Below are 23,477 nucleotides of genomic sequence, written 5' to 3'. Positions count from 1 at the left end.
TCCCCTATTTGCTTATTCTGGAAAATAAAAATAGGTGTCGACTCATATGGTCTCATATCAATATGTTATCATCAACAGACAAGTCTATTCACTATTGTTTCAATTGAGTAAACAGTGGTGTAAGGGTCAGCCGTGCTCACAGGTAATTGTTAGTGCGCAGACAGTCCTGTCAAGCGTGTTAGCTAAAAATACATCCCACACTGTCACTTCGCAAGGTGTTTGAAAATAATAGCCCCGATACAGCAAAACAGGACATAAGCTTGTGTACTGACCTTTTTCTTTGTTTAATTTGCTCAGAGGTTTAATTTCAGGGGACAAGTAATAATTGAATATGTCTAATAACTAAATGCTCATTTGGGACAAAATCCATCAAAATGTAATTGGCGTTTGGGTCTGATGAAAGGAAAATGACGTGGTTTTAGAGAAACGGATGTGTCCTAAGAATATCTGATCACTTAATGTATAAATTGAAGCCTCTTTCATAATATATATTAATTGCAGATACTTAAGGATTTTAGCATTTTTTTGTAGTGAACCGTTACCGGAGACCAACTGTTTTTGTTAATGCTACTCTTGGAAAGGCGGGGAAGGTTATTGGTCTGTCGTGCAATAATTTACTCCTCTTTGATATGCAAACGATCCACGGTGAATATAAAAAAATCCTATCAGACTCATTTCACAGTTCTTAACCACTTAGATTCTCTGGAGTCTATCGCCTCATTAGACCAGTGCTCTCCAAAGCTGGCATAATTAAAATCTTTAACAGTTTAGCAAAGTAAAGATGTTTGGCTGATCACGTTGAGATGATTATCTATCCATTGTATTCTAAATGACAAAAATAAATTAAATTTAGACCTTGGCATTTTTTATTATGTGTTTCAAATGAATATAATGCATACTGCCTTTTTTTTTTTTTTTTTTATTTCAGTACCTTAGGTTTGGTGAGATACATGCCTGTGTGAGCTGCTGCTACACACTCAGAAAATGGCAGGTTTCCTTAGGATAGCTCCAGTGCTACAATATGGTGAAACAATGAACAGTCATCGAAATGATGGTCTGGAAGCACAGTGATGAGAAACCTCTTTAAAAACACACAGACACTGGCTTTTATTATTTTTTTTTCCTTGAATATTTAAGTGATGCGTCTCTACTGCTAATTTTTTCCCATGGCCTTCTCTGAAAGAGCACTGAAATAGTCTTCAGTGAGAGAAACTTGACTTGTTTGATCATGTCACAATCATAAGCTTTATCCAAAAGCATGATCTCAGCGTGAGCCTGTGTCACGCTGGCGCACACGGCTCCCCTTCCAGCCTTTGGTTTGGCCTACTGGAGTTTGCAAAGTTTTCACTTGCATTATTTAGTGAATGCTATGTCCTAACCCTGGTGTCCATTTTGGCACAATTATGAAAATAGATATTTTTTTTATTATTATTATTTCTTGAAGCTTATGTTTTCGTTTTACTTTTGAATGGCTCATTAGCATTGATCTAAGAAATGACAGTAATAATAGTGTTACTTGTATAGAAAGTTATACAGTTTTTCAGTAGACACATCCATCAATTAAGTGAGCAGTTCGAGAAACCAAAATTAATGAGAAAGATAGGTGTGTTAATGAAATAATCATAGTATAATCAATTTGACTGTTAAAATTTGAAAAGCATTTCAGGAAGACAATATGAATTCATAATTTATGTCTAAAAGTGATTAATAAAAACTGTATTTAATAACAAAGCTATTTGTCATCATTTAAAACTTAAACACAAAATTAGTCATATTGTGGTTCATGTTGTCATAATAATAAAGTTGAGTTGTTTTTTTTCTAAGACCTTCCTTTCTATTAAAAACAGGTTAGAAAGTATTCACTTCCCTTAAAAGTAGGAAAAAAAAATTGGGAGGGGTGGGGAGAGGGGAAAGAAATTTCTGTAGCTGACTGCAGAGTAGCCCTTGGCCTCCTTTGCTGTCAGCCTTGCTGTGAGCTTGGCTGGATTTCTGTCTTGAGTAGGGAGTCTGGAAATGGGCCCTCTGGTCTAAAAATTACAAAAAATAATAATAATTAACATGGTGTTTTGGGTAGGTGGTGTGTTGTGTGGACCCCCCTGGCCCACACCCCGGATTTTGCATTATATAGCTATTGCAGGTGTCACACTAGAAAATGTAGCAGAGTCATGCAGTGTTCAGTATTAGCTTTTAGTTATTAAAAAAAAAAAAAAATACACGCGCAAAAACACACACACACAAAACTAACACTAGGCTTTGTTTACTGACTCTTTGATTTAATTACTGTTTGAAGACGGCCGAATTAGCTGTTAATTGATTTAATTATCCAATTTGTTTGTTTCAGGCATGATTCCAACAGAACTGCAGCAGCTCTGGAAGGAAGTGACAAGCTCGCACACAGCGGAGGAGGCAGCCAGCAACAACCACAGCAGCCTGGACCTGTCCACCACCTGCGTCTCCTCCTCCGCACCGTCTAAGACCTCCTTAATCATCAACCCGCACGCCTCAACTAATGGACAGCTATCGGTCCACACTCCTAAACGGGAGAGGTAGGTGCCGGTGGGGTTTCCACCCGTGAGGATTTCCGAACAGCGTGCCGAAATGGTGGTGAAGTTGTTGGGAGCAGTGGCCAACCGCCTTGGCCTCGGTTTTGTCCTCCACGTCTTGCTCTGTCTGATTTTGGCGTGGTTGAATAGAGTCTCCATTGGGCAGAATATGCTCCTTTTGTTCACATCTTTATGGCTTGTTAATTGGATCAATGTGGGCACAATTAGCTAATTAGAAGTGCATTGGATAAGCTTATTGGGGGAAGTGTGAAGAGTGTAAGCTGGGTTTTTTTGAGTTTTGCATCACGGGTGGTGTTACTTTTGATGCGCTTTGCGTTTGCAGCCTGGAGGTGAGGAAGCAAATCTGTTGGTCAGTACAGGCTGTTTTACCACTTGTTTTTCTGCCAAATTTCAGTGCCCCATCTCATCTAAAGTGTTTGCCTCACTTCTACCCTGTATTTGCCTGCTTTCACAAGACAAGATAGGCTTGAGTTCACCAGGTTTCTCTAAAACAAAGTGGATTTTTTTTTTTTAAGTGCTGATAAAATTAGCTAACTGGTGGTGTTTGGCTTTTAAAAGTGTGAGTTAATTTATACTTGCTAGGCTTGCATTGTTAAAAGAAATGGCTTAAATCAGGGGTTGTCTGTTGACGTGCTTCTCGGCGCGGGCTCTGCTTTATTCCAAAGGATGCTTTATTGCAGGTTTGTTTCTTTACACCCCCAGATTTCACTGAGGCGTGTCTAACAACATAACTTTTGCTTACGGTGAGACAGACGGTCCCAGAGGAGCTCGGGCCGTGGGTGCCAGTGCCTGCTGTAGCCTCAGCATCGCTGCTGCCGGCGGCAGCGGAGGAGGAGAAGGGTCTCCAGGAGTGCGCGAGCAGCGTGGGCGCAGCGGGGAGGGCAGTGCTTCTTTGCATTCAGGAGAGTCCCTTTGCCCATCTAGAAATGTTATAGCAGACACTAGTGAAAGCTGGATTTTATGGAAACTGATGGCTTTGTCTTTCCGTCCTCCTTTCATTCATTAGAAAGAGGATAATGGAATTTTTAAGCCATAGAGTTTATATTTCTGGTGGTCTGAAAGTAGATTGATAGGGAAGCTATATAAATACCTCTTATATCTTTCTAATATTAAGAAAATAGTGCTGTTGGGAATAGATAGATCTTAAAGGAGAGCACACTACTGTTGAAAGAACTGCTCTGTGTGTGTAAGGCATCGTTTTATATCCATTGCAAGGACATGTGGGGGAACAGCAGCGTACACATTTATAATGCATATAAGTGTCAAGGACATGGTTTTCATGAAGACTTGCATGGGATACTAAAAACAATTTGATGTTTATTAAACAATTAAATTCCCTTTTTGCTGCATATAGAGCTGAACAAGATGGGTTTATGACTTTTCAATAAATTTTTTATCTATGTTTTTCTTACACAGTATATAAAATAAAAACCCATGCAGTGAAATGGATCTTCTTTCATTGAATAGAGGCATGTGCTGTCTGCTAATGGCAATCTAACTGAGGAAATGGTATGCCATTGCTGTTTTGTTTGAAATGCAGTGGAAATACAGGAATCTGTTCTGAAGTAAGAATTTTCTCTGTGTATACTGTCAAGTAGAACTGGAAATCCATGTGTCTGAGTCCTGTAATTGTGGCCCAGAGGCAATTGGGATCTACAAACAAGGCAATACATATGTTTTTATTAGTAAAGTTCCAAATAAATTAATTAGGAAAGCATAAACGTGCCATGGTATTGTTTGAGGTTGGCTTAGTTTAGAAGATTTAAAATCCTCAGTGGTTAAATGGATAGCTGTATTGTTAAAGCTTGACATTACACTTTTCTTACATATCTATTGAGTTCTCTCTGATATCAAAATACAAAAATAGGTATATTTAGGAATACAAATAAGAGAGCTACAGACTTTGCTTTATCTTGCCTCTGTTTGGTACATGGAGAGTTTATGCCATCCATTTGCTGCAGTGATTGAATTACATCTTTATCCATAAGTAGAGCAGGAGACTACACGCAGAAGAATGCCTACTGATGCACTTAAGGGTTTTGTTGCAGTCTCATCAGGCACCGTGGTGCCTGCCTGGATTTCATATGACACAGAAACTCCTCTTGTTGAGATGTGTTGCACCGTTTCCTTTCTGAAAGGGTATTTATCTACAGGCGGGCAGTTCAGGGTAGTGAGAGAGCAGTGAGGAAAAAGGAGCTGTGCTCTGCCGTCAGATGTATATTTGAAAGCTCACAGAAGGTGAAATTTTAGCGTACTTACAAAAGAGAGAGCACAGGCATGAGCAAGGTTTTGGTAATTTTTTGATTGCAAAGGTTAAGACTAGAAAAAATCATGGGTCTGTGGGAGCATGAATTTGCTAGACTTACAGTGAAATCAATGTATGTCCTTGTACCCAGCTGGTTCAGTACAACAGCTGAGCTTGCAAATCCAAGGGGACCTGTGGAGGTGGTCCTGAGCCCAAGCTTGGGTCGGATGGGGCTGTCGGAAGGGCTCGCAAGGGAGATATCGGCCCTTCCACCTCCCACCGCACAAGTCCGCAGCTTGGCCAGGCCAGGGCAGGTTTCTGGGTTGTGGCTTCCCCCCTGTCATTCCTGCACCTCCAGTGCAACTGGCTGTTAGCTTTGGTCTGATACAACCAAGAGCTATTTATTTAGATTTAAACAACAATAAAAAGCACATAGTAAAAGCTGTAAGTGTCCTAACAGTTAAGCACAGCCACATCATAACGACTGCCCAGCAGCAATAAATAATCATATACAGGTAACATTAACTTTTAGGGTGTGCTGTAAAGCTGTTTCCCCCCGCTTCCTCTTGGGCTTTTGAGAAGGAGTGGGCTGCAGGAGGCAAGTTGGTTATGTGGGAGTTACTATCATCACTGTCATCTCTGGTACATGTCAGGGGGATAGTTCAGGCTGTTTTACGGGGTTCCTGATCCCACAGGTGAGGTTGCAAGGCTGCTCGAGACCTGCGAGACAGGAGGCTCTCGGCTGACCGCAGCGGCAGCAAAGGCACCTGCGTAAAAGTCATCGGGTGAGCGGCAGCTCTGCTCTACATCTTGGCTAAAAACACGTTTTGGTTATAAACAAGGGGTTTAAAATAGCAGGAGAAATAGTCATTGGCTGCTCAGCGTGCCCACACGTCTCGGTGCTGCAAGACCAGCCTCACAGTTGCGTACAGCAAAGCTTTAGTCCTGCGCAGGCTGCAGGGACACAGCTCCGGTGTCACCGGTGACACTGGCCGTGCTGCGGCTGCGTGGGGCTGCCGCACTTGGAGCTGAGCGACAACAAAAGTTCTTTTTTATGACAAAAAAGCGAATGGTGGGTGGGTGGCCAGAGTCACCCCGGGATGTTTGAAAAGCAAAAATGGGTTCAGAAGCAGGAGGCATCTTCCATTCCTGGGCAGGGACTAGGGAGCATCATGGGGCTGCTCTTGGTTTCTGCGTGCTTTGTGTGTATGGCTTTCACAGGAATGAAACAATTCCAGCTATAAATAATGGGTTAATGCTTTCATTCATTTGGACTTTAAATGTATATTACATCTATGCTTTTGTCCCACATTTTGCCCAGTTTCTGTAAGTAGCAGCAGCAGCAGCTCTGGGGTTTGGTGCACAGCAATCTGTTAAGGAGATAAATAATCTGCTTTGGCATGACACTCCTACTCTCCTCTTTAATTTGTCTTACACAAGGAAAATTATAATTAAATCATTCAGGGTAAACCCTTGAGTGTAGAGAAGGAAAAAACACACTTTGGTAAAGATTGCCAATAGAGACCAACTTCCCTGTTGTGCCGTGCAGAGACATTTATCAATATTCAGCACTATTAAAGAGAGAACATTTCGTGTGATTTGTGAGGCGGATGCCAAAGCTCAAATCAAGGCTTGTTAAGATCCTTTCCCCATGCAATCATGGGCATTCAGCATCATTAGAATTCAGCACTGACTGTGTGTTTCATGCTTTGATTTTACTCAGACAATTTAATAATGTTTATTGTGCTGATTATATATATAAATTCACTCAATGCAATAAACATACCTCAGTCATCAGTACCCTAAGGGAAATATTTAGTTATAGATACTTGTATTCACTCAGGATAAGCGAAAGTGAGACCATCAACCAGCATGCAAACCTCTCATCATCTTATCAGCATTTGGGTTTCTTCAGTAATAAGCATTTTCTCTCCACAAGTAAATAAATAAATAACAGGAGCCAGTTAAGTACATCTGCTGTGCTTAGAAATGTCAAGGACAGTACCCGCTTTCCATCTCGTTCCACTGCATCTTATTTGGGGGAAGCTTGATTATTTTCTTAAGAAAACCAGCAAAACAAAGCGGGTGGATGCCCGGTTGCTTTAGGTGACTACTAACTTTATAACCTGATGAGCAGTGGGCATCCCAAAATGTACGTGCTTGGGAATATTCCCCACGTGGGTAGCTTTGGAAAAGCAGAACGGTGCAGTTTTCATCAGCGCTTTGTGGTGAGCGGAGGTTGCCCCAGCTTGGGCTTGAACTGGGAGGTCTGGGGGTGCCGTGGAGTGGTGCGGGCGCCTGTGCGCTGGTCCTGTCCCTGTTCTCTATTGACTACAGCCACGACAGGATGGTGGAGGCTGTATGTAAACAAGTGAGTTAATGAAAGTCCAGATCTGTTAATTTAGGAAACGTGTCTGTTTGCAAGAGGTAAGGTGAAGGGTTGGAGGTAAAGGCTGCATGTCCAAGAGACCTTCCTCCATCTGCCAGCAATCCCATGTTTGTCCCCTCTTGTCTTTATACCCTTTCCAACCATGCTTGAGTCTTGCCCTTCCACATAAACAAGCACCCATCTCATAGGAGAAATAGATGGGATAAACAAGGGGATTTTTAAATGACTTTTTCTTGCCAGCATCGCGGGAGGAAGGAGTCTGGAGAATGCTTTGAAGGGAGGCGAGAGGAACAGCGTGGCAAACCGTTGATCTGCTGGTTAGGCTTAATGCATTGTGTTTTACTGTTGTTATCTTCCATGCCAGCTGATCCTCCATCAAAATCCCAAGGCCCTTAGATGAGGGCATTAGGATTCAGCACAATTAAGAATTACAGACTTCGGGCCATTATTAATGCTCGGGATGAAACAATTCAGCCTGCAGTCCATATGCTCCCAGGGCCTGATCCTCTCTTGGCGGGCCTCTCCGCGTAGTCCCTGGCATTCGTTCTGCACTGGTGCCAGCATCAAATCTGCTCATCCGTGTCGGCTCCTCTCAGTTGCTCCCTGCAGTAGATTTTAGCTCGTTATACTTTACCATCAGCAGAGTTAGATTAGGTTACCTCAAATCCATTCTCCCTTAAGAAATCTGTCTTCCTGAGGCCTTTCCTCCCAGAAGGTATTTAGCTGTTCCATGTACACAAACCCCATCATGTTGTTACCTACTGTCTGAGCAGCTCAGGTGCCTCCATGCAGCTTCCTCTCTGCAGAGCCAGGTTGGAGCCGGACACTCAAGCCAAGCCTGGGTGCCTAGCTGCGTATCCGATAAACCATCCCGCTCCCTACATGGCTGCTGTATTTCTTCTTGTTGCACCTTGTAGGGGTGTGATGGCTGTGAGGCCAGTTGGGCTGTTCAGCGACGGTGACGCTGCAGCAGCCGGAGCAGGGAGCTGGCCCAGCCGTCTGCATTTGTTGTGTGCACATAGAACCCAAAGCATCCCACTACCTGATCCCTTGGTGCTCGTTCCCCCGCCAAACAAATCACCACCAGATACTATATGCTCTCCCCATCTGAGTCACTCCTCTCTGTAATCAGCTTTGAAAAAATACCAGCCGTGACTCAGACCTGGAGTTGCTAATCTTCAGTTTTAAGCCTTATCAGGCACTTTTTATTGTTACTGCTTTCCAAATTTGGGTGTATAGCATCCTTTGCATCGCCCGCACCTACCGTCTGCCACGGCACTCACGTTTTTGAGAAACCTTCTGCTAAATTAGTTGTACAATACCTCTTGCTCCTCAGTCTGCCTGGGAGCTCTTTAATCAAATTACGCCTTTCAAAGAATTGTTTTACTAAACCCTGGAAAATCGTTTCTAGTTTATTTTATTTGTCTTTCCCTACAAAAGATGCAAAGTTGACTAGCCTGTGATTTCTTGGGGTGGGCCTTTGCTGATTAAGGTTGCTGTGTTTTGACACTTCGCCGTTCTGGGGAAGCTGCCCCGGCGTCGGGGAGCTCCTGAACGCCAACGCTTCACTGCTTTCTGGTCCCGTGTAATAACCATCAGTTGTACAACTCCAAACACTAAGCTAATGTATCAGAAAGCACTTAAAATAGATTGGGTGAGCCTTGGCAGACGCCTAACAGAACTTTTCCAAATTTTAGCATATGTATTGTTTTATTCCTCCATCTGGCCAACAGATCATTGTTTGATATCTGAGTGCTTTGCATATCTCCTCCCTTTTCTTGCAACTGAGATACTTACACGTGCATTTAATACAGCTTAATGCTATTTTTACATACCAGAGAAATAGCTGATGGCTTTCTGTTAATTGCATGCACTTTGCAGTTAAACTTTTACTAAAGCATTCCTGTCTAAATACTTAAAAGTCCAATGAAAATTTGTCCTCTTCTTTTATTAGAGGTGTTTATGTAGTAGTCTTAAAAAGGGACCTGTTTTTGTTTTACTGCACCGTGGATTCCTGTTTCTTTTTATTTCCTCCTGTGTGCAAGTTGTCCTTCCTCAGCATTTGCTCAGGAGATCGAACTATCCTAAAGAGCTGAGCAGGGAGCTAATGAAGAGCTCTGTTATTTTTTTTATCATGCATATCACAGCCTGAGAGTGGAAAAGAAACACCCTTGAAAATGCCATAAAAGTAGAGGAGAAGTTAGGTGATTTTTGTGTGACTATTTTCTCTGCTGTTCAATAAAAATCGAGCAGTTAGTATGACAGCTGTTATATCATGTTATATCGTACTGCTAAGATATTGAGTAGCATTTAAAGTAAAACTCCACCATTAAGCTGTATAAACTTTATCCATTTCACTATGGTTTAATGGAAAAAAATGAGTTTCTCAATAAAATGACATCATTTTTCCCAGGTTGTAATGTTCACTTTACAACTGTTTTTCTTTAATTCAATTTATTTTACTTTTCTTTTTCTTGGCATCCTTTTTTTCTTGCAGTTTGGAGAGGGGGAAATCTGTTTTCGTAGAGCAGCTAGGTACTGCTCGAACCTCTTTTCCCTTCTCCCCCCTTCCTCGACATCTTGTGCTAATCTGGAGCTCTATTTTTGTCAGTCAGACAGGGTTATGTTTTCAAAGTAGTGAGATGCGCATTGAAATTTGGTAATCGGGATTCGTCGCTTTACCTGCTGCACATTGAGGGGTGGGGGAAGGAGCCCAAGGAAAATTTATATTGCATTGCTTGCTGCTGGAGCAAGGTTTGTGTAATGCCATGGGGTGTTTTTCCATATAGTTTTTAAGGTGGGAGGGCTGTAATTTCTTCTATGTGATCAGGAAAGACATACGTATATTATAAAGTGTATTCTTCTCATTAAAACGATGGTATAAGCCCAGGCAGGGAAACTGCTGATATGTGTTGCTGCTTGTCGTTTTGGGCTGCGTGAATAAAGACGGTAACTGTTCCTTTGGGAAACGATCTCGGGAACCGAGCAAGAGATCCGCTAGCCAGCGAATTCTTTTTAACTGTAATTTTCCTTTTTGTGTACACTCAAAAATAACATCATGATGGGCCCTTAAATACCATTTCATACACAGAGCACAATTTCCACAGCACAGGTGGTGCTAATATAGGACAGTCCCCTAGGCACTTGTCGCCAGGAGTTGTACAGCTTGTTCAGTGTCTGCATCCATATGGCAATCTGTCCCATTCATAGAAAGACATTGTAGCTGTGCCTGTGGGTGCTGTGGTCAATGTAGTGTAAAAAGTAGATTTTAACTCTCGGCAACCTATGTTCTGCTGTTTGTTTTATTGTAGAATCCAATTTATAACGTGGGGGAAGAAAAATCAGCTCTGAGCAAATTCCAGAACAATCTCGCTGGCTTCAGGTTTTGTTTATTCTTGGAGCGCATGGTTAATCAGCAGGTGCACCAGCCCTGCGCCCAGCGCCGCTCTAATGAACAGTTTACAGGAAGTCTTGCTCGGAAGAAACATTTTCCTCGTTGTTTATACTGTGAATTAACTCAGAAGTTGCAAAGCTGTAAACTATGATAGCTGGCCATATATGTCACGCAAGTCTGTTTCTTCTTTTTTTTTTTTTTTTTGTTCTTTCTCAATGTTGCATGTTTTTTCTTGGTTTTTTTCTTGGCTGTGCTGTACTTGGGAAGGATGCTGAGCCCCTCAGTACCATGCACTGCAATACCACCCAGCCAGGAGCTGGTGGCTGCCCCTGAAAGGGGCAAATCACAGCGAAGGGGCTCTCTGAAAAAGGGGGGCTGAAGTGTTAGTGCTGCGCAGCGGTTCGACTGTAAACAAGTGAACGTGATTTATAGCTGCTCTGGTATCTATCATTCCAATGCCAAATGTTGTTCTGTTTTAGTGTGACTATTTGTTATGCCTTTTAGTAAACACAAACAAATAGACTGCCTAGCACCTGCAGCAGCATATGATATTTATACTACCTGTACGATTCAGCATGCTTCCCTGGGGAAGTAGGCTTGTGTCCTCTCAATTTTAGTGCTTTTTTTAAATAGCATTCTTCGGGGGGAAAGCATGTGGCAGAGCGAATTCAATGCTTTAACTGTATTTCTCCCTTGGAGTCATTATTTATCTAAATTATCTTTTTATAAACATTTTCCCAAAGGGCATTTTCTTAGCTGCCGCAGGGCTGTGCGGTGGGTGAAGGCTCACCCAGCGAGCTGCCAGGCTGTATGTGATGTGACAGTCACCTTCTGCGCGGGTTTTGTTGTGCCTGTGGGACAGGGGTGAAAAATACTGACGTGAATAATCTGTGTTAATCATATTTGTTGACGTATCGCCGGTTTATATAAGTGTGAAAGACTTGCCTCAACTCTAAATGTAACAGAATATAATTTTGTTAAACAAGAATAGATTTTGTTTCTCAGTGTTTTCTTTTACTATAGATTTAAATGTAACAACAGAATATAAATTACAGTAAAATAATGTTGGCAAACAGGATCTTTTTACAAAGTGTGTATGTACATTTGTAATTTTACCCCTCAGTCTCAGTGAAGTCCAAGGTCTAATCTTGTGTTTTTAAACTTGCATGTGTTCTTAAAAGCGTTGCTGAATCGGGGCCAAAGCCTCGCCATTGCCACCTCCCTCTGCCATGCAAACTGGGTGTGTAAGAGGGGTGGGATTGCTGCGCTGAAAGTCAGTTTAAAAAAAAAAAAAAAAAATCCAACAAAAAAATCACAGAAACACCCCCCCAAAACCCAAGAAAGTGGTAGGACCACATTTTTTTCCTAATTAAACTAAGATACTGAATCAATCCGTTTTCATCTGAATAAATTAGGAGGCTGTTCAGAGAGGAATAAAATGAGATTTAGCAGGGATAAGTAGAAAGTAGCCCAGCTAGGAAATAAAAATTCCAAACTGCCAGTTTGACATGACACGTCAGCTGCTCAGCATCGGTTGTGTGGGAAATGGCTGAGGCATAATCGGGGTTGAGAAATTAAGGTGGGACACTCTGTGCCATGTCTTAGTTAAAAAGGTAAATGTAGTCATGGGAGGCATAAACATGCGTGTTGCATCTGAGTCCTTCTATTTTCCTGTTCTACTTTATGCGGAACCAGTTAAACCACATTGAGTGTGATGTACAATTGGCCACTCTCTTGCAGAAAGGATAAAGAGAAACTGGAGCAAATATAGAGGAGAGCAGCTAGGATGATAAAGGAGTTGGAGGGAATAGGCTATGAAGACAGATTAAAGGGAATTAAAGATCGACACCCTGGAAAAATAGAGGCTCTGGGAGGATGTGATTATGGTATGTAAGTACATGAAGTGATGCTACAAAGAGGAAGAGGGAAAAAATTGTTCTCATTAGTTAGCAGTGCTGCTGGAATTTAAAATCCAGCATTTCAAATCGTGTGCATGTGGGTATATTTGATGTACTTTTCACTACAGTACCTAGGCACAAGGTTGAAATAAAAAATAAGAGTTTTAAATAGTAGAGAAACTCGTTAATTCAAGTGCAGGAATGGAACTTCCACCTGAGATAAGTGATGGATTCAATACTGAGTTTTTTGCAATGGGCATTTCTCTTAAGTGGTCTAGAAATACGTTCAATTCTTTCAAGGAGAGGATGTAGGGCAGTGGCTGTCTGGGCTCCGTGGCCATTCTGCTGCAGGGTTGGAAGAGGGGGTGCCACTGGAAGAAGTATGTAGTACTTTTAGAGTGCTGGAGGATCGTAATGTTGATTAATAATCCAAACCATCAGTGCATAGATCAAAACCAGAAGATGATGCATATAATTATCCAGTCTGGTTATACTCTTTGCAGTGGGGATGGGGATGGAGAAGAAGGGGAATGTTAGCCAGGTTTTGGCTTAGTCTTGCTGCAAATGCTCCAGTGCTCTCATTGCAACAGGCATTTAGAGAATATTGCCACAAGAGGCATAAGGATGGGGGGCAGTGATTTGGGGTGCATTGCTGGCCTTGTGCAATGTTACAGCTCTTTTTTTTTTTCCTTATACTACAGTAATATACAAGTTAGCACACACTGATTAGAAGACAGGATTTCAGCCTGTAGGCTGCAGTTTTAACCTGATTTGTCTTAAATTGGTGTAGTCATTTTAAATGTAATATACCTCTCCTGTTACTTCCAATAGGGCTTGATATAAAACATGAGCTTCTTCTAGTCCTAGGTCTGGATGTGAACTAAAGAAATGAGGAAGGGGAGAAATGCGGCTTGAAAAAGCATCCAAAAATTTTCAAGCCAGTTCCCGAAGGAGCTGTCACTGGCCACACACATCAAATGCCACCTCTCCCGAAGGCCCGCGACCCTCTGCTAAGCTTTATCCAGCAGAGGAGAGGCATTTACTCTGCTCAGACAATTCACTGTTCAGATCACATACCTGCTTTGTGGGCAGTTACTGAGGCTTGGCTGGAAGCATGAATATCTAGAAGTAGTCCATTTCCGTATATATAGTTTAATACTTTTGTTGATTTTTTTTTTTAATTAGTTTTTTTTTTTTTTTTAATTTAGAGAGGAAAGAGGTGCTAAGCTACCTTAGTAAGAATTCACAGGGATTTGCACTACTGCAGCTTCACTACAAAACACATCCTTACTCAGTTGATTTTGCCATGAAGTCAGGAGCTTACATTTGAGTGCAGTTGGTACAAGGATTTAATAATTACTGCTTCCGTTTTGATTCTGAATCAAATACAGCAGGTGTTTCTGACTTAGAGAATTGTGATATTTTCACCAACTTTATTCTGTTGGTGCCTTTCAATGAGCTTTAGAGCTCACCAGGCAGTCATGAATATGGGAGACCTGTGTTGGTTCCCAGTTGTGTCTCTCCTCCTCCTGTACAAGACCAAAATTGTGGCATTTTGCCTCGACGGCTGTGCCATCCATGTCAGACCAAGGGGGAATGTGGTGTGAGACTGAGCCCCGCGCTCCTGCCTGGACCGTGCACTGACATTGGTTTCATGGCAGCTGGCAAAGATGAGGTCACTTCCCATTGCCCTGAGAAATAAAATAATTTTTTTTTTAAAAAAAGACAATTCTGCAATTTCTGTGGGTGCTCTGCTCAAACACCTTCCAAGAGGAAGGCAGGAGACGTGGTATTGATTTTTTCAGTGTGCAGGTGGCTCAGGCATGTTCTCCGTACCGTTAGAACAGATGCTTCATAACTGTAATAGAAAATCAAGGGTGCTTCTCTACATCACTGACTTCCCCCAGTGTTTTGGCAAAGATCGTTGGCCCAAGCAGATGTGGAAGAGAGTGAGTGGAATATGAAGTATGTCAGCATCATGAATATTTAAAATATGGTCCACTGTGTGGCAGAAGTACTATTACTGAGGCTTCTGCTTAGCTGGTTTTTATATCCACCCGTGACTTTCTTGCCAGCATGGTACCCAGTGTACTGTCATTTTTACTCCCCATGGGGGCTTAGCTGTCTGTGGTTTCTCTGTCTCCCGTGCTTTTGTGTCCCAGAGTGTGATTCTTCAGTGATGCTGTAGCACAGAAGATATATTCCGGAAGTTAAATGGCCGAAGTGGTCCGGGTGAGTGGGGCTGTGCAGGTACCAGCTGTGGGAGCCATCCCTGTCGCAGTAGGTGGTGAATTTGCTTCCACACCCTCTGGAGATCCCTGGGGTTACGAAGCATCACAGGTTGCAGAAGGCAGAGGTAAAAACTTCTCTATCCAGCAAGCAGAGGGGAGCTGTGGAAGTGCCTGGCCCTTCTCTCCCCTCCTTACTGGAAACAGGGCTGGAGGCAGCACCGAGTAAGTGGACACTTACGCAGTTTTCAGCTTCCCACATGGATTTCGTTACTCTGTCGTATGTCATGAAAAAGCTGACTTACGCAAGATGTTTTACTTGCCAGAGGGTTATTTGCTGTACTTCGATGTAGTAACGCTGCACTATTGCATTATTTGGAAATAATTCTATCGTGTTAAGTATTTTGTATGCAATTACCTTCTGAGGAGAAGAAAAACCCCACATAATCTTGATTTTTACATCATTTATTCCTTCACTTCTTTGCAAATTATGTCTTGTTATAAAAGCACTTCCACTAACTAGTGTTGCATCACCAGTACCCAACCACGAATATGCGTTCCTGGGAAGGAGAGGGTGACAGAAACAAACACCTACTCTAATGTGTCATTAGAAATCAAACAGACCTAAAACTTGCTTCTGCTTGCCAATGCTCAGATCTTCTAAAAGTCTGTCTCCGGCAGCGAGACCAAGGATGCATCCAGATTACAGAAACTGCTTGCGTGCAGACAAAATATCATTGAACAATTTAAGATCATAGGTTTGTATTGTGCCCACAAAGCTGTTTGTTTATGTATTGGATTAAAATCTTCATTTTCCACCTCTACTTCCTCAAACACAGTGAGTACTTAGACCAGTTAAACAGAGTTCTCCATTCATTTCCACTGGCTGTATCCTTTGTGTGATACATCCGCTTCTGTATAAACCCGCTCTTTGTTTTGTTTTGAGGTGCTTCTTAAGGCTCCATCAGGGAACAAGTGGCAATCTATAATATCTTCAAAAGTGGGATGGGTGAAATAGCAGTAATCAGATACTGACACATAAAGGTCATCGAAAGGCACCACTGAAATCCCCCGAGCGGGAGGGGAGTAGCTGCCTTCGGAAAGGCACGCTGCCTATGGAGAGTGCCTGCATTTGTCTTTCAATACTGAGGGGTTTTTTGCTTTTTGAAGTGTCTATTTTTGGTAAGTTGAAGTAGTCACTCTGCTTTGTCAAATGGCAGTGGAAGCTATATGTAGGTGTTAAGTATGTTACGCTTAGCATCGTGTTAACAAAATGACCTTTTAAGTTCCCATTTACAGTCAACACCAATCTTTCTGGTTATGGACAGCACTAGACTTTGACATCCTGAGCATCGTTTACAGTTTGATACTCTCTTGGTCATTCCATCATTTTCTTTGGACACGATACCAGGGTATCATGTCCTACATAGTTTGTCTTGTCTTGTGCAAGTTCCCTGGAAAGAAAAGAGATTTGCACTTGGATTTAAAAAATAAATACAAATCTCGGTAGGGCTCTTTCCGTTGGCTTGGCCATGGCCTTTAGGCTCTCACAGAGAAACTTTAAAAAACCCTGCTGGGGGTTTAAGCCATGTGACTCCTGTTGATATTATAATGAGATTTACAGTGCTTAAAACCCACAGGGGACTGAGTCCTTACTTGGCGTCACACGGCGTTTCTGCAGTCATCCTGGTATATGGGTAACGCACGCCGTGTAAATTAATACACTGAATTTTTTTTGGGTTCTGCCAAACACACTGAAATCATAACTCTCCTATGTAGTCTTCATGGACTTTAATGGAGTGTTAACATGAAAGCCTGCTTTCTCACCCTTTGCTGGATTCAGGTATGGAAGCAGATGATAAAACCCATTATTTTCTGAATTATTCTTTTCTGATGTGTATGGGGGATGTTTGACCATATGCTTGTCTGGCTTGGGTGGACAGTGTTCCTTCAGCCATCCTCCCTCTTTCTCAGCTGAGGACACGTGTGATGTGGCATTTTTCTAATTTTCTTGCAGGGAATGCATCAGTCCCTTTGTTCTTTTAAAAACTTAGAGCTTCTCCCCACTTGCACATTTTAAAAGAACTTATTAAGTTAAACCAGTGTAATAGTCCTTTATAGAAAAGGCCTTTGTAAGTGTCTTCACCTACAGTTGTTTTTTTAGGAAATTGCTTTGCACGTATATATTTTTATTTATTATGCATGAAGAACTGCTTGTAAACAGCCAACAATAAGATTTTAATGAAACAATGAATTAGGTTCATGTACAGCTCGTAATACCTTTTCCAGTCGGAGCTGTACCTTTGTTGAATTTTTTAAAAAAAATTCAAATAATTAAAAAACCCGCCTTCAGTTATCTTCAGATTCTTGTTGGGCCAGAAGTCAAAAGTGGCAGAATCTGGGCAAGAATTTCTCTTGCAACTTCTTTGTATTTGGGATAACATCTCAGGGGTATGTTCTACAGTGATCTTGCTACCCAGTGCATCAGAAATAATACAGGAACAGAATTTTGTTATAGTACGTGGGCAGATAATATTACAGAACAAGAATAAACAGCATTTCCACATGTGTATAAAAGTAAAATGGCAAAAAGTAGGTGTTTATCCGTAACGTTACCTGTAATCCAGGATAAAATAAGTCATAAAAGCCACACCTAGATGCTGGTATGTGTTCATATCCTTTGTGTATGTTTGAAGTTCATAATACAGCACAGGCATGCTGTAGCAAAAAGATTTGATATGAAAAATAGCTATGTGTGTGAGCATAAAATAGAGATTTCAATATTATTTTGACATTTTATTTTTAAAGTCATCTAAGGTTATGGAAATTGTTGCAAAAATAATTCCTTTACTGAAGAAGTTTCCATGCAGAAGTTTTATAAAGAAGATATTTTAGAATATGGTTCATCAGTTAGTGCAACAGATACATTTCCCTGAGCACCACATGGCCCGGATCAAAGCGTCTCATGACTTGGATCAGTGCAGCCAAATCATTACGTATTGATTGGAATCCCGCTGAAGGATTAACCCCTTAGTGCTCATATGAATTTTTTTCTTTAACCCTGGTTTCAGTAGTTAGAAAGCTCTGTGACGTTCCTGTCAAATCTTAGCAAGGTTAATAGCCCCCACTAACCCTTCATACTGAGGAATCCTTTGATTACATGGTTCCTTTTTTTATGATGAATTTTGCATTTGAAAATACATCTTGAATCTTCTTTACTGAATCTTCTTTACTGGAACATAAGGGGGCTGCACTTGTGCGGAGAAACAGCCTATAAGAGGAAAAAGGAAACCACCCCAAAACGAAAAAAAAAAACCAAAAACACCAAACCAAAAATACAAACCACCAGAAACCCCTCTAACCCAGTAAATAAATAACATGGTGAGAAAGCCAAGGCTGCAGACTTGATGCTTCTTCTCTTTCTATAGCGATGAGGAAAGCCTCGGGTCTGGTTGTATTGTGTTACAAGAATACACTGCTATATGGAGATGACTTTTCTTCCTCATGAAGTTGAATTGTAAATATCCAGTGTTCGTAAATTTCTTAGCAAAATATCAAGCAGGATATTAAGCGGGTCTGTCAAATGATTTCTCCCCCGTCCATGTTAATTTAAATTCTTTACAAAGCTTTTAATTAATGAATGAAATGTAGGAGGATAGCTAAGTAAGAATGACACATGTTTCACACTGCAAATGATATTTAAATCTGTTTTGAAAAAAACATGGGCAGAGTCAGGTGGGTACTGTGAGATCTTAGGGATGTTTCAGGATCTGTTGTTTGCTTGCTATTAAGAGTCTTTGTGAAGATTAATTGGCGCGGTACCTTCAGTTACGCCACTTTTTTTCTTTTCTCTTTCTCTCCTCCAGTTTATCCCACGAGGAGCACTCACACAGCCATCCGCTCTATGGACACGGCGTATGCAAATGGCCAGGCTGTGAAGCAGTATGTGAAGACTTCCAGTCGTTTCTAAAGTAAGGATGGTTTTTTTGGCACTTGCATTGTACAGAAAGCATGCCCTGAAATTTTGTGTGCTGTCACTCACTGTGGGCCTGATGCAAAGCCCATTGAAGTCAACAGAGAGCTCCCTTTCACTTCAGTGGCTTTTGGATCAGGCTCAAGAACATTTTAACAGGGGATAGTAAATTAGCCCCATGGGGAAAGTATGGTCTTGCTCAGTGTATTATAATAAAATAGAGTGTTTGCAGTTCCGCAGCCTTTTTTTTTATTTATTTAAATAATTTTTATGTTGCAGTATTGATAATGTAAACAATACAACCTTGGTTTAACCTTGATTTCACTTTAATTTAGACATTTAGTCTTAAATTAACTCCATAATTAAACAGAGAATTGCAGAACATCACGTGAAATTTAATTTATGTCAAATAAGTAACTAATGAACAAAAGTCTACACTACTAAAAATAAACTATAATTATATTAATTGGGCCCCTGCAGTTTGCTGCAGACCTTTCCTTGCTGCCAAAGAACACAGTTTTACACGTTGCATAAACAGTGCATTATGGACTAGTATGTGGTAATGCGTGCATCCCGATGCAGGGAAGGACTGGCAGAGCTCTAATAACTTACACGTGGCTGCTCCACAGCTAAACCATCAGCCTCACCCCTCCAAGCTGGAGCAGAAAGCATTCCCATCATAAAAGAGTTTTGCATCTGGGTAGATCACCAGGTACACATACACTTTGGGTGCATCCAGGTTCTTGAAGGTCTGAGCACTGATCTTTTCTCAAGTACTTTGGCTATTTGGTTGTAAGATCACAAAAGACCAACCGCCCAAGCAGTGTTTATGATTGAAATGCACAAAGGGACAAATTCTGCTCCCAGTTACAGTGGTGATCTCATGAACTTAGTCCACATAAATAAATGAGATTCTTCAGGATGGATAAATAGAATCAGTCCCAAAACATTCAGCTGTATCTATTCTTTCTGGGGCAGTTCCTTGGGTTTTTATGTGAGGGAGGGAAGGGTGACAGCAAGCAAGAGGTTGTTTGTTGGATGATGTTAGATGAGACAGATAGGTTTTTGCTCTCAGAATAAAATGGGCCAGTTCTGCTTCCACTGGCAAAACCCTCCTGAATTCAGTGGGAGCGGCGCTGGCCGTAGTATAAACATATGTTACAAGTAAGGAATGGTACAGTAATGAGAAAGTTCTCATTACAAGCAGATTACAAAATAAGAAGGTGCTAGTCATAAATTTCCATGAAGGGTGGCCTCATTTCTTTTAATTCATCCTGTTGTTCACTTAAGTGAAATAAATTCTAATCTTGCCATACTTGCCAGCTCATTCATATTCATATACCATACTATAGCATTTAGACCTTTAAAACAATTCTAATTTTTATTGCACTTAGTGCAAGGGAAAGGTGCTGTGGTAGCCTTAGATACTGGAATAACGTGTGTAGTCACATGAAGTCAGATTATGCCACCTTTGCTTCCTGTGCTAGTCTCCTGTTCCAGATTAGATCTGTTGATTTCAGGAAGATTTCTTGCAGAGCAGTGGGCTGCTCGATGTGACCATCTGTAGAAAATACAGCCCATAAGTCACATGGCATGGGTAGAGGCAAGGTTGATTTTTATATGGTATTTTGGAGATGTTTCAGAAAGTAGACCAAGGCCACCAGTTCATCTGGAGGCGATACCTGGGGCAATCTATAGGTAGGAATAACCTGAAAATCACTGCCAGCCCATGCTGGACATGAAGCAGCTCCATCTACTCCAAGCTCCAACAATTCTGGTTCTTTTTTTTTTTTCCCGCCCCTGATTGAAACATTTCAACACAAATATTTCATGTGACTTTCTTAAACCTATCGGCTCGTGTAAATTTTCTTATTATCCAAATTCTACAGTGTCTAGACAAAGTCTTATTGTTCAGAGTGATATTTAACCCAGAACAAATGCAGAAATGAATGTCCCCAAGCAGCATATTGACACTTAGGAAGTGAACGTTGCTTCATAAAATGATACTGTAGCCTTCCAAGTCTCCTGTGGAGCGTCCGTCCTTAAAATTATACTGCCATTTATCAGAATTCATTACTCAATGAAAAGATAACAGGTAGATGCTTGAAGTTTCTGTTACTTGTATAATCCATGAAGCTCTTTCGACAGTCCCCTCAAGAGAAAAGCTCTTGTTTACGAAGTGAAATACAGCCCGTGTATCAATTGAGCATTGCTTAATTTCACTTACCTCAGTAAAAAGGCCTGTTAGAAAAAGCAAATGTGAAATGAAAGCCCTGTATGCCAATAAAATGATTCTACAGTTAAGGGAGAAAAAAGGACTCACAGGTCTAAAACATGGTTCATTTCTTTTCCTCCTGAGGAAGAAATATCATAACTGTTGGTAAATCAAAACCAGAGATTTGACACTCTTCTGTGATCGTTCTGTAGTGTTTGTTCCCAAGGTGAGGTACACCACAGGGCCCTTGATTTCAAAGATAAATACTGTACAAATAACGATCCTAGTTGTCTTTCACTCACAGCCAACAGGAGGATGCTTATCAGAACCAGCAGATACACGGGCTATTGTACGCATTTATTTCCCTATTTCTTTTTGAAATAAGTTGCAGTTTTAGCGTTGGTTTTTTTCTTCTTTTTTTTTTTTAAAATCCATCAGCCATTGGTTATCATGTGATGCGGTATCAATTCGAGCTAACTGATAGCAGCGGGGGCTGCTGCTAAGCCTAATGAAACAGTAGCACCCTGCATGCTCCAGAATACTCCCCGAGCCTAAAAACAAAAACAAGTCCAGTCTCACCACGGTGACCTGATGGCCTTCTGCCAAGCTGCGGGAAGCAAGGTGAGGGCTGGAGGGTGCACACGTGTCTCGCGTGTTAACCAGGGCCCGTCTCGCAGGCGGCAACGAAAGGAGCAATTAGTAGCACAGAGCAACTTCCCTTCAAAATTGACTCTATCCTTGATTTCATTTGCATGCGTTTAAAGACCGTTGCAGATAGAAATATATATACCCCTTACACGGCAAGTTGTTCAGGAAATCCCTACTGGAGGGAGGGTGGTTTATTTAGCAAGGTATCCAGGCATCCAGGGTGCAAAATGAAGAAGACTTGAGTAGGTTTTTATTCCCCTCCTTCTTTTTAAAAATTTGATTATAGTTTAGATGTGCTTAATCATGGCTGTACCGGTTTTAAATCAAATATCTTCTGTAAAAGAGGGACGCAGACCTTCGGAGAGATCTTGCAATCCTATATTGCAGTGATGCTAGTGATCTGCTTCATGTGCATTTAACTTTGATGAAACGAAGGGGAGTTTATGTGAAAGAAAGTACTAAGTGCACTCTGTAATGTTTTCACAAGTGTTTTTATCATGGTAACATCTTGTTTACTTTAGTTGCCTGCCTAAAACTACTTGGAACATGTTAAGAAAACATTTCGAGAAAGCTTCTACAAAGAGGCTTTTGTTTAGCAGCAACTGTGAGACTGCTCGGCTCACAAAGGTGTTAACTTTCAACCCCTTAAGCACTTCCACATGAAATTCCAGCAACTATGTTTGTGGTTTTGGAAAAACAAAGTGTATATTAAAGAAACCAGGTATATGCTAATACATGTTGAAGTAGGCCGGAAATCATAAATTGTTTCAAAGGCATTAATTGCTATCATTTGCATGTCAAAATGTTCTGCAGTGAAATCATCTGCAGTTAGCACAACAGAGACTTTTTAATCAAATAGGTAGCGAGGGCAGAGAAAAGGCTAGTCTATAGATGTCTTTTCAGATTTTTAAATTCCTGGCAGGCCCAGTTAACCTCCCCAGCTATAAAGCATTGCTGGCGAAGGTGCTGCTGTGGGTGCCGCCGGCGGCGTGGGGATGCGCCGGCAGCCGGGGCACCCATCCTGCTCCTGGCGGCACCCGCCTCGGCGCTCAGGGATGCGCGCCAGCATTTTTCTTTTTCCAAGCTCATCCACGGATTTTGGAATTGCTGTTCAAATGTCGACGTTTACCGTTGCTTGTACAACCTCCCGATTAACCTTCCTGCCATGGCAGGGGAGTTGGGGACCTCGGCGGTGGCGACGCGGCGGGAGGCGGCCGGGGTGGCCCAAATCCCACAGTGCCCTCTAGTGCTGCCGGAATGCGGCTCGGCAGGAAAGTTTGCCGCCAGAAACCCAAAAGTGGCATCTCTGGGAGAACCCCGCTTCGGTCCTCTCCCGAGCGGAGCAAACAGCAAGCCAGCGCGAGCCAACTCGTGGAATTTTTCGTTTTACACACATAGATGAACATTTTTCCTCCCGGCTCCCTCCAGAAGATAAGTCAAGCGCCTGCCGGCTACGTGCGATGCAGTGTTTTTGCGCGTGGCGTATACATAGCAAGGCACATTGTCTTGCGTTATTGCATTTTATACCTTAAGGTGCTCTTAGTTTATGTTTCACATTATAATTTCCGGTGTGTAATCAGAAAGCATTACTTAAGAGACAAGGATCATCTTTGTTTCATACTTTTATTGACACTGTCTACCATATTACTGTGATGTCTGAATGGTAAAATTTATTATTAGCAATAGTGTCACAAAAGTCTGAGACAGCGATTTTCCTTTCAATAAAAGTAGTTAAAAACCTTTTAGAAAATCCATAATTTTGATTGCTGGTACTTCATAAATGTATAACTGGTACTTTTTAGCTGTCTCTTTAGGGAAAAATGAGTTTTATCACCTGCAGTACCTGGGTTAATGAAATTGTGTGTTGGAATTTAGCCAGAATGAAAGATGAGATCATTCGGTGGCACTAATATTGGCAACAGG

General features: G+C 41.6%; 1 protein-coding gene across 18 annotated transcripts in view; it reads left to right on the top strand.

The window, feature by feature from the left end:
- Nucleotides 1-23,477, top strand: part of FOXP1 (forkhead box P1) — a 390,108-nt gene that overhangs the window by 324,319 nt on the left and 42,312 nt on the right. For all 18 annotated transcript variants that reach the window (XM_074836019.1, XM_074836032.1, XM_074836035.1 and 15 more), the window contains 2 exons: nt 2,342-2,546; nt 18,585-18,689. In XM_074836019.1, the coding sequence (XP_074692120.1) occupies nt 2,342-2,546; nt 18,585-18,689 (310 nt within the window). The remainder of the gene's footprint in view (nt 1-2,341; nt 2,547-18,584; nt 18,690-23,477) is intronic.

This window comes from Strix aluco, chromosome 11, assembly GCF_031877795.1.
Source record: "Strix aluco isolate bStrAlu1 chromosome 11, bStrAlu1.hap1, whole genome shotgun sequence".
Taxonomy (NCBI): domain Eukaryota; kingdom Metazoa; phylum Chordata; class Aves; order Strigiformes; family Strigidae; genus Strix; species Strix aluco.
This window is presented reverse-complemented; position numbering and strand designations above follow the sequence as displayed.